This window comes from Esox lucius, chromosome 7, assembly GCF_011004845.1.
Source record: "Esox lucius isolate fEsoLuc1 chromosome 7, fEsoLuc1.pri, whole genome shotgun sequence".
Lineage (NCBI taxonomy): Eukaryota > Metazoa > Chordata > Actinopteri > Esociformes > Esocidae > Esox > Esox lucius.
In genome coordinates, this window is record NC_047575.1 from 19,884,381 (window position 1) to 19,896,648 (window position 12,268).

General features: G+C 45.5%; 1 protein-coding gene across 7 annotated transcripts in view; it reads left to right on the forward strand.

Moving 5' to 3' along the window:
* Nucleotides 1-12,268, forward strand: part of LOC105025996 (Down syndrome cell adhesion molecule-like protein 1 homolog) — a 76,396-nt gene that overhangs the window by 39,882 nt on the left and 24,246 nt on the right. For all 7 annotated transcript variants that reach the window (XM_029121225.2, XM_020048673.2, XM_020048674.2 and 4 more), the window contains 2 exons: nucleotides 9,736-9,882; nucleotides 10,010-10,288. In XM_029121225.2, the coding sequence (XP_028977058.2) occupies nucleotides 9,736-9,882; nucleotides 10,010-10,288 (426 nt within the window). The remainder of the gene's footprint in view (nucleotides 1-9,735; nucleotides 9,883-10,009; nucleotides 10,289-12,268) is intronic.

Below are 12,268 nucleotides of genomic sequence, written 5' to 3' on the forward strand. Positions count from 1 at the left end.
TGGGGAGTGGATTCCTCGTTCATCGAGTAGACATGACCAACAGTGAAGGTTTCTGTGTTAACTCTGACATTGCTGAACTGTTTGGTCATGTTAACAAAGCGCCTTTTGTGAGCTAGATGGAAAGGGGCGGACTAACAGGGCAGAATCAGTAGGAACACGTCAGTGGTGCCAATAAAGCCTGCTTTGAATGTGAATTGAGTGGAGTGAAGAGGGCACCATAGATAAATGGTGTGGGGAGAATAGCGGCCAGGGAAGTCTATATATTTAATTGGCTGACACCTGCTACTACTTCAGTCAGTTAATGCACGCAGGAGGAAGAAGAGAGAAGGGGAAGACAAAGACAGGAGGAGAGTTGTGAATTCAGATGCAGCAGCTCTGTTTATAATCCTTCATGGGTTAGTCTGGTCTTGTGGAAGTGTTAACAGTACAAGAGAATGAGCTGTTACTGCGTCCTGCCTTGACTGACTCCGCTCTGCTGTTGTCTTCCCAGTCACCCAGTCAGGATTGAGGCCAGACAGTCACCTGTAGTTTATTAACTAGGCCAGACAGTCACCTGTAGTTTATTAACTAGGCCAGACAGTCACCTGTAGTTTATTAACTAGGCCTGGCAGTCACCTGTAGTTTATTAACTAGGCCTGGCAGTCAGGATTGAGGCCAGACAGTCACCTGTAGTTTATTAACTAGGCCTGGCAGTCAGGATTGAGGCCAGACAGTCACCTGTAGTTTATTAACTAGGCCTGGCAGTCAGGATTGAGGCCAGACAGTCACCTGTAGTTTATTAACTAGGCCTGGCAGTCAGGATTGAGGCCAGACAGTCACCTGTAGTATATTAACTAGGCCTGGCAGTCAGGATTGAGGCCAGACAGTCACCTGTAGTTTATTAACTAGGCCAGGCAGTCAGGATTGAGGCCAGACAGTCACCTGTAGTATATTAACTAGGCCTGGCAGTCAGGATTGAGGCCAGACAGTCACCTGTAGTTTATTAACTAGGCCTGGCAGTCAGGATTGAGGCCAGACAGTCACCTGTAGTTTATTAACTAGGCCTGGCAGTCAGGATTGAGGCCAGACAGTCACCTGTAGTATATTAACTAGGCCTGGCAGTCAGGATTGAGGCCAGACAGTCACCTGTAGTTTATTAACTAGGCCTGGCAGTCAGGATTGAGGCCAGACAGTCACCTGTAGTTTATTAACTAGGCCTGGCAGTCAGGATTGAGGCCAGACAGTCACCTGTAGTTTATTAACTAGGCCAGGCAGTCAGGATTGAGGCCAGACAGTCACCTGTAGTATATTAACTAGGCCTGGCAGTCAGGATTGAGGCCAGACAGTCACCTGTAGTATATTAACTAGGCCAGACAGTCACCTGTAGTTTATTAACTAGGCCTGGCAGTCAGGATTGAGGCCAGACAGTCACCTGTAGTTTATTAACTAGGCCTGGCAGTCAGGATTGAGGCCAGACAGTCACCTGTAGTTTATTAACTAGGCCTGGCAGTCAGGATTGAGGCCAGACAGTCACCTGTAGTATATTAACTAGGCCAGGCAGTCAGGATTGAGGCCAGACAGTCACCTGTAGTATATTAACTAGGCCAGGCAGTCAGGATTGAGGCCAGACAGTCACCTGTAGTATATTAACTAGGCCAGGCAGTCAGGATTGAGGCCAGACAGTCACCTGTAGTTTATTAACTAGGCCAGGCAGTCAGGATTGAGGCCAGACAGTCACCTGTAGTATATTAACTAGGCCAGGCAGTCAGGATTGAGGCCAGACAGTCACCTGTAGTATATTAACTAGGCCTGGCAGTCAGGATTGAGGCCAGACAGTCACCTGTAGTTTATTAACTAGGCCTGGCAGTCAGGATTGAGGCCAGACAGTCACCTGTAGTTTATTAACTAGGCCTGGCAGTCAGGATTGAGGCCAGACAGTCACCTGTAGTTTATTAACTAGGCCTGGCAGTCAGGATTGAGGCCAGACAGTCACCTGTAGTTTATTAACTAGGCCTGGCAGTCAGGATTGAGGCCAGACAGTCACCTGTAGTTTATTAACTAGGCCTGGCAGTCAGGATTGAGGCCAGACAGTCACCTGTAGTTTATTAACTAGGCCTGGCAGTCAGGATTGAGGCCAGACAGTCACCTGTAGTTTATTAACTAGGCCAGGCAGTCACTGGTTCCTTATTGCAGTGGGATTGCTGTCCATGGTACTAATTCACAAGGTTGATTCATTCTACATTATAATAGTCAAGCTGGACTCTGTTTCTGCTTCCCTGTCCATGGTCCTGATTTTATTTATACCATCATATTCCAGCACTGCAGAAATGTCAGCTGCATCCTCTCAGTTTATACTCTCTCTTTATCCATCTCTCTCCCTTTCTAACTTTCTATTTCTCTCTCCCTGTATCTCTACCCCCTCTCCATTTCTTCTCTCACTGACAGTCCCCTGTCTTTGATCCATTGTTCTTTCCCTCTCTCTCACCTTCCCTCACACTCTTCCCTCCTATTCCCTTACTCTGTTGAATAGGAAAAACCAGGGAAGACAGACAGGCACACAGACAGGCAGACATACAGACAGACAAAAAGATAGTGATGTATAAAATCCTCTCCAAGAGAGGATGTGCCTTGGAGAGGAACATCACATCACCCCATTCTGTTTAAACATGTCGGTTGGACCTGGTCACTCCAATTAATTAGCCAAGATAATTGAACTTTGACCCACTAGTATGATGTGCGCGTGTTTGTGTGCGTCTGTGCTTCCCCATCTGTTTGCCTACCCAAAAAGGGGGGGGTGGGGCAGGGGGGCGAACGACTGCACCCCAAACATCGTCACAGAGGCACCCGCAGGATGGCAAGCAGCCCCTAGCAACAAGGGGAGAGGGAAGAAAGTGCGAGAACGGGAGGGAGGGAGGGGAAAGACGCAGAACATCAATAAATAATGTCCCAGTGAGGAGGAGGAGGAGGCAGAGACATGGGCCTCGTTAGCACTGTGCTGCTGCCTTCATTTGCATGTGAGGAAATGAGGCTGCTACTGACTGAAAAACACACACACTGGTTCAGACCCACACCCTACACCGATGCTACACAAATAAAACACTTCTCTCACTGTCACGTAATAGAAATATAGAATAACAACGAAAGTTACCACAAAAATAAAATGTATTTAAAGTAATATATGCCATTTTAAGTAAACATTATACACAAGTGTAATAAGAGAACAAAGGCATTTCAAATGTTATGTTATAAGCTATGTGTTAGAATATCCCGGTCTCTCTTATTGGCCACTATATCTTTCCCCAGTCCTCTGCCAGTCCGTATTGTTCTCCCTCTTCCCTCCATCACACAGCCCTCCCAGGTCCTGCCAGCTATCCTACCACAGGTCTGTGGATTTCTAGTGGGTTTCAGGCTGACTTGAAAGCAGTGTGATTTTGACAGGGAAGCCCACCTTTCTGTGCTGTTTGACAACAAGCCCCAAGCTCAGCAGTCTAACCCACATAATTACAGTATCCTTTTTTCACACACAGACACACACACACACACACACACACACACACACACACATAGAGAAATAATCATGTGCACTTGCATTTTATTTTTAGAACCCTGACATAATGGTCTTGACGAGAGAGAAACATTTCTTTAAGGTTCTCTCCTGCACTGTTCAACCAATCCAGTAAATGTAAAGGAGTTAAGAAGTGTCACTGTTTAAGTGGAAAGTGGAAGTGAAAGTATCTTTTAATTTCCCCTGACGAAATTTTTGTTGTTGTTGTGCATAAACATTCATATGCATTATGAACACTTGCACACACTCACACACACAGTTTTCCTGCATTTCCACCCCCTTTCCAGTTCTGATCTGCCTGTTCTCTAACCTAGTGTGCCCTTGACTGACGAGCCCAACAGAGAAGCACAGATCAGCAGCTGGTAGAGGGAGAACAGTGTGTCTGAGTGAATGTGGTGAACGGGCTCTTTATCTAGAACATCACATGGTTCTGTTCTCACTTGATCCAGTTAAGTCAGCATAAATAAAAGCTTGAGGAGTACAGTGATTTAGTAATGAATATTTTACTCTGTCTGCCACTTTGCTTAACAGAGAGAGAGAGAGAGAGAGAGAGGGGGAGAGAGAGAGAGAGAGGGAGAGAAATAGGAGTGTGTGTGGAGGTGAATGATATCTCTGAAAAGGCTAGGTGGATGCTCTGAAGGATGTATGGCTGAAGGATGTATTTAGCTGAAGATTAAGTGATGGAACAAAAACCAAAAACAAGTTAAATGGATGGATAATGGAGGAGATCATGTGATTAAAATGGTTCCTCTTCTGAAAGTCTCCTTAGCACGGCAATTCAAGGATGTGTTTTCTCTAGCTATATCCCTCGGTTATCGCTCCCTTTATTCTCTTTCCGTCTGTCTTGCTGTCTGTCTGTCAGTGTGTTGTGACAGCATAGCAGTCGGTGTTATGGGAGTTGAAATCTTAAAGTACGAATTATCCTGTAAGGCTTAATTTAAGGGTGCAAACAAAGGCTGACTATAAAATTACAGCCTGCGTTGTGACTATAGCCCTAACCTCTATGTGCGTGCATGCACACACACACACACACACACACACACACACACACACTCACATACACAGTCTTTCAGCCTCCTGCTAGCCCCCTAATGCACACCCAAACACATGCACACACACACACACGCGCCCATGTAGGTTTTACTGTCAAAGTGAGGACCAGCAATTTAGTACCATTTAAACAACACTGTTGGGCCATAGTTGGGAGCCCCTTCTGTGAAGGAGGGACAAAGTGAGTGTATCTGATCCAGGGGCACGAGTACCTGTGGGGAACTTATGTCCCCACAAACTAAGTAAACCCTATGAAATAAGGTTTTGGGACAGATCCCCACTGGGGAAAATGCCATTTTCGGCATTGTGATTAAGTTTACAGAATTGGACATTTTAGGTTTAGGCAGTGCGGGTCAGGATTAATTTTAGCCATTAAGGCTAGGTTCATCTTAGACATGGAAGGTACTAGTTAAGAGCTTAGGAAAAGGGAACATGCATTTCTGGATTAAGGTTAGGTCTCAAGATAGAAAGACAAACAGGGCTGTCTATGTGTGTGTGATCATACATACGATGCCACAAACATTTCCCAAACTGGTCATTAAAATGGTGCCCTCCCCTCAGCTCTCTCCCTCTACACCTCAGTTCTTCCAGCAATTGGGCAGGATGTGCCAGATTGGCACAGGCTGGAAATAGGGCACTGCCTGGGAGGGTGCGTCACACACTGACACACTTATTAGACCTGGGCTCATGTTCCTACAATGTCAAAATATTGAAATATATATGGTTGTGTAATGAAACAATGAAAGGTAGTGCACACTGCCTGATATCTGTTTTTGGAGGGGTTTGAATTTCAGCTACAATGCAATGACACCAAATCAGGGTCTTTAACCATGATTTGGTGTTAAGAGTGTTGTGAAACCTCTTTTTGAGGTTTTAGTGCATGTACATTTTAGCATCAAATAAATAAATAAAGCATAGACAAAAATCTAATTGCGGTGCAGTTAGAAAGTACATTACTTACTCAACAAATAATTATTCTGGAAGAAATTGAAAAGGATATAAAAATGTAATTTAAATGCTGCTCGCTTCAATCATTTGTCTATTTTATTCCTTTAAAACTTTTAAGAGTCAAGTCTAAGTTAATATGTTGACCAAGATGTTCAAATATCCTGTATGCGGTTTGCGGTTCAGAGTTCAGCCCCTTTACATTTATTATGTTTTTTGGTATATGCTGTGTTTGTTTCCATTTAAAAAGCCTATATCGAATGCAATCCGCCTGCGCCTGGTTCCTCTCCACCACCAGCGTTACAGAATGATCGACCAGCAAGGAACCAGCAGGTCGGAATAAAGCAAAAAAAAAAAACAGACAAGGAAAACCAAATAATAATAAAACAAAACCTCCGGGGCCACATGGATCAGCACCACTGGCCGTGGGAGAAGCTCGAGACGTCGGAGGAGGAATTCTGGCGTCTCAGCCAGTCTTTTTCTTCGGGGATGACCACCCAATCCTGCGTATGAGAGGGGAGTATTCCTGCCAGGGGGACTAGTTCTCCAGCTGGTCCCGGCCTTCCCTGAGGCCGAGGGGGTTTCCAACGCGCTGGCGTGATCTCCAAGCAGGGGTCCGCGGCCCACTCCCATCCCTCGTCTGGCAGCACCCCAGAGGGTTCCCCAGGAATTTTTTCCCTAGGGGGGGGGGGCTAATGGGGTGCCCAAGGGTGGCCTGAGGGGAGGTCCCTGCCTTCGGGTCTTGGCCCAAGCCCTTCCGTGCCGCCACCCCGACGCTGTGTAGACTGGACGAGTAGTCGCCTGGCCATTCGGCGCACCCCACTCCCTGCCCTGCGGCCTGCTGCTCCCCCAGCCGCTGCTCCAAGGCCTGCTTTACGTCCGGTGCCAGCCCCAAGGTGCCGGGTGTTTCCTACTGGCCGCAGTGCTGCTCTCTCCTGTCCCGGCCACTCCCTCGGGGGGTTCTGCTCTGCCCCGCCCCCACCTCCCTTGAGCCAGGGTTCGTGTTGGCCTGTCTGGATCAGCGCCACCGTGCCATGCAACCCCAGTTCCCGTCACTCCACCAACGCATCCCGGACTTATTTTCACTCCAGGTCCCAATCATTCCATCAGCATGTGTTTAAATGTTTCTCCTCTGCTCTCCTCACTTGTCTGTTGTATGTCCACAAGTAACTGGTAAGTGCTTCCATTTTGCTGTTTAAAGTTCAGCCCCTTTACTTGCATTACGTTTGTTTTGTATACTCAGTGTTTGTTTCCATTAACAAAAGTCTACATCGAAATGCGATGCGCCTTGTTCCTCTCCACCACCACCGTTACACCCCCTCAGTATCCAGCCACATGGCTTTGTTTATAGGATTGTGGGTAGATCAATAAGTCTTATCTTCAGTGATTAAAGGCAAAGACAATTTGGTATACTGCAAACGTTTTCTGTTACTTACTGGTCAAGGAATAGGCACTGTGATCAACAATGCCTGCCATAATGTGTTAAACCAACACATTTCAGAGACATACATGTTAAATAAAAACATACTGTATTATTGTGTAAAAGGCACCTGAAAGTCAAACTAAAGCCAGTTATTTGGGGAGTAAGTGTTAAATGAGTCCCATTGCCTTCCTCAATGAAAGCTAGGACTGCTGGCAAAAAATCTCTTTTACCAAAAAGCTAGATTGACGGAAAAAACATTATCCCTTAACAAACATATACAGTACATATTGCTATGAAATCATGTATTTAACTGGTAAAGCTGTACAGAATAAAGCTAGCCGATGGACCTTAAACAATGTTCTCCCTAACAACATAAAACTCAAAATCAACATCTGTTTCATTTAGATGCTAAGCAACAAGGTGTCATTTCAATACTTTTATATTTGTAATATTTTTGTGGTCATGTTTGGACCCAGTCCATTCAACTAATGCAAGGCTATAGCTGTGATACATTTTAGTAAGCATTGAGGCAACAGGGTTAGCAGGCTAGCTAGATTGTTATACTATATTGGAGTGATCTTTTTCATATACTGTGCTGTTAAGACTTCAATTAGATTCTGTATGATCAGGTATTGTAGGATGAATTGCATGCCCGTGTTGACTGCATCGTCCACATTGACCCATCATGAGAAAAGCTAGCTAACAGTGATTCACTTTACCACGATTTTTCTCCTCTAGAAAATGTTTCGATTGAAGAGTGGGATTCATGTACACTACTGACGTTTACGCCTCAGTAGAACTCCGCTCACCACCAAGGGTCCATTGAAAATAAATGAGCCGCCTCGTCCACAGGTTACTCTCTGAAACCACCTATAGCAGTAAACCAAACCAGAACTAATATAGCTTGCAAATGCAATTTAAAGAGAAGCACATCCATTTAAACAACAACAATGTGATCAGAAATAATGTAAATATTGTTAATATTTTGAATGATAACTGCAGCTGGAAACAGCAGATTTTCAATGGAATATCTACATAGCCGTACAGAGGCACATTTTCAGCAACCAAAATAGTTTTAAGTCTTTCTCTAGTTTCAGAACAGCTAAGGCAAGTACAATGTTTTTCAATTGTCCAGTTACGTTTTGTGTCCTTTAAGTTGTTGCACAACTGCAAGTTTATTTGCCTGAGAACAGTGCTGATGATGTGATGAAGATACTGTGATGAACTATATGATTTGAGTGTGATGTAATAAAATATGTCACTCTTTCCTGGGTTCTTTGTTTTTGCCGGACTGCGTAAGCGGAGCCGGCCTAGAAGAGCAAATGTCTCTTACTGAGTCAGTGAGTGAGTGAGGGCCTGACTGACTACCCCTTGTTAAATAGCGTATTGATTACAGACGCGGGCTCCGGAAACAACAGATCCCGCGTTCGCCTCCTGTATTCTCACGTCTTTTCACTTGACAAAAAAGTTGTCGTTAGTGATGGCCATTCAAGGCCATTTTTCTAGCATCAGGATATTATGCTATCAGTGCTAACTTCAAAATAAAAGCCATCTTTGAACTATATAAGTTAATATAGTTAACAATCTAGTCTTTACATTTTATGTTTATTGTCCATTCCAATGTTATTCTTGTCTGTTCTTTTTCACAGACTAGATTGTTAACTATATTGCTTTATATATTTCAATTATGGCTTTAATGTAATAAAGAAAAGCTGAGTGCTGCCAGCATAGTATCCTGCTGCTACAATAATACTAATGAAGCTTTGAATGGCCATCACTAGTTATCGTCACCTATATTGATAGATATTGTATCTATGTCATTCACGAATGGCTAATTAGCTGTTATAACGGCCAGTGGCAAAGAGGATTTGTTCAGGATAGACAAAAACCTCACTGACTACAACCTTGAGTAGCTACGTTATAGGAAGCCTAAAATGAAACTGTTTTCTGTTGCGACTATTTCTGGTCTCAGGATTTGTTCAAGATAGACAAACACTTCGCTGGCTACACGATTCTCTTGTCTTTTCACTTGACGAAAAAGTCTGTTTTTTAACCTATATTGATACAGTAATTATTGTATTAATGACATTCACGAATGGCTAATAAGCTGTTACAATGACCAGTGACAATATCCAAGTTCATAGATGCTATTTGTGGTGGAGGTGAATTTAATCAGAAACGTTACTCAGTTTAACACAATGCTTAATGGCGTCTAGTTACATATTACTTGCTAATACGCTTTTAAAACGGCCAGTGGCAGAAGTCATACCGTTCATAGATTCTATTTGTGGTGGAGGTAAACTTCATAAGAAACATTACTCTGTTTAACACTAGTTAATGATGTGTAACAAATGGGGGCATGGTGGTTAACGACACTGCCTTTCACGTGAGCGACCAGGGTTCGGTTCTTGAGAGGGTATCCACGATCAACACATCCTATTGCGGGCCGGTTGAACTAGGCTTGCCTCGTTTTCTTGTTGATATGTCGATATTTTGTAGCTTTATTAAAGACACATTCCATGATTTTTGCCCACTGGTAGTAAAATGTTGCAGTAGAGCCTAAAAGGGTCCCAGAACATACATGTGCTGATATGGGCCCCATATCATCATAACCGCTTGCATTAAAATTTGGAAATACATGGCTAACTGAGGTATGATAGTGATTCAAATATTTCACATTCAGCCCAATATGTTTACTTTATTATTTGCAGAAGTGCAATACTGCATTTTTTTTACCAATCTGTGTGTGTCTGTCTGCATTTCTTTCCACCAGGTAACAGGTTCTTCCTTACGTCCTTTGGTGCTCTATACATCTCAGAGGTGCAGAAAGAGGATGCTGTCTCCACCTACCGCTGCATCACAAAGCACAAATATAGTGGAGAGACCCGTCAGAGCAACGGAGCCCGGCTTTCTGTCATGGGTGAGAGGGGCCTTCAACTTTCTAGGCATCTGTATTTCCCTAAAGAATAAACATACAGTTTAGTGTTGAAGATGTGTTGTTACTGTATTCATGTAAACATATTCCATCCTACCGTCCTCTTCTCCAGACCCAACAGAGTCGTCTCCCTCTATTCTGGACAGTTTCCAGGCGGGGGAGGTGCGGGTTGGTCAGAGTGTGGAGCTTCCCTGCATGGCAGCAGGATACCCCAGCCCCACGGTGCGCTGGCTGAAGGATGGCCGCCCCCTGCCCTCTGATGCTCGCTGGACACGGCGACTCACAGGGCTCACCATCAGTGACCTCAGGCTGGAAGACAGCGGCAGCTATGCCTGTGAGGTCACCAACAGCTTCGGCTCCAAGGAGGTGTCAGGAGTACTCAATGTCATAGGTGAGGAGATGCACATAGTGTGATATAGAAGTGTGTGTGGGTAGTTTGTGGGAAATAGGTGTGGGTAAGGAGGTAGAAAGTGGGATATAGAGGTGTTTCAGGGGGTAGATAGTGGGATATAGAGGTGTGGGGGGGTAGATAGTGGGATATAGAGGTGTGGGGGGGTAAAGAGTGGGATACAGAGGTGTGTCGGGGGGTAGATAGTGAGATATAGAGGTGTGTCGGGGGGTAGATAGTGGGATATAGAGGTGTGTCGGGGGGTAGATAGTGGGATATAGAGGTGTTTCGGGGGGTAGATAGTGGGATATAGTGGTGTGTCGGGGGGTAGATAGTGGGATATAGAGGTGTGTCGGGGGGTAGATAGTGGGATATAGAGGTGTGTCGGGGGGTAGATAGTGGGATATAGAGGTGTGTCGGGGGGTAGATAGTGGGATATAGAGGTGTGTCGGGGGGTAGATAGTGGGATATAGAGGTGTGTCGGGGGGTAGATAGTGGGATTTAGAGGTGTGTCGGGGGGTAGATAGTGGGATATAGAGGTGTGGGGGGGTAGAGAGTGGGATATAGAGGTGTGGGGGGGTAAAGAGTGGGATATAGAGGTGTGTCGGGGGGTAGATAGTGAGATATAGAGGTGTGTCGGGGGGTAGATAGTGGGATATAGAGGTGTGTCGGGGGGTAGATGGTGGGATATAGAGGTGTTTCGGGGGGTAGATAGTGGGATATAGTGGTGTGTCGGGGGGTAGATAGTGGGATATAGAGGTGTGGGGGGGTAGAGAGTGGGATGTAGAGGTGTGTCGGGGGTTAGATAGTGGGATATAGAGGTGTGTCGGGGGGTAGATAGTGGGATATAGAGGTGTGTCGGGGGGTAGATAGTGGGATATAGAGGTGTGTCGGTGGGTAGATAGTGGGATATAGAGGTGTGTCGGGGGGTAGATAGTGGGATATAGAGGTGTGGGGGGGTAGAGAGTGGGATGTAGAGGTGTGTCGGGGGGTAGATGGTGGGATATAGAGGTGTGGGGGGGTAAAGAGTGGGATATAGAGGTATTTGTGTTGGGGGGTAAGGAGTGGGATATAGAGGTGTGGGGGTACAGAGTGGGATATAGAGGTGTGGGGGTACAGAGTGGGATATAGAGGTGTGGGGGTACAGAGTGGGATATAGAGGTGTGGGGGGGTAGAGAGTGGGATGTAGAGGTGTGTCGGGGGGTAGATGGTGGGATATAGAGGTGTGAGGGGGTAGATAGTGGGATATAGAGGTGTGAGGGAGGGCTATACATTGGAGTTTATTGTGGCTGTGGTGGGGCTATCAATGAGTCTGTTACTAGTAGGCAGACTAACACTTACATAGATAACACTGTCTTTTGAGCTGGAGGCTGAGAGGCTCTCTCACACAAACACACACACACACACACACTTATTATGTGCGTGAGACAGGGAGGAGTGTGAATGGGTGTTGTGTATGAAGCCCTGTCAGATCAGGTCTCTAGACAGAGTACAGATAGGACAGTCATTCAGTGAGACTGAACAATTCACACTAGAGATCAACACCACTCTCCATCACATCCAGAGAGCAGGAGAATGCCCTCAAACAACCAGACAACGTGTTACACAAAAACACGGTCCACAACCATTCAGACAGGAGGGGCAAAGATGTATAGAAACAGAAAGAGATAGGGAGCACAAGAGATAAAAAAACAAGAATGAGAAACAGAGAGAGATGAAAAAAGAAAGGGTGAGAGGGACAAAAACAGAGAGAGAGAGACAGAGAAAGAGAGAGCGAGGCTTTGCCAGTGGGCCCATCATGGCAGCACACAGTGTGACTCTGACAAGAAGAGGGGGGGGTGGGGGTGGCACAGCCATGCCCCCCAGGACACACCACCAGCTGCCTTATTGCTCACTGACATTTACTTTCACACACACACACACACACAAACACACACACACGCACACACCTACATGGACAAAGATGTAAAGAGATGTCTCCAG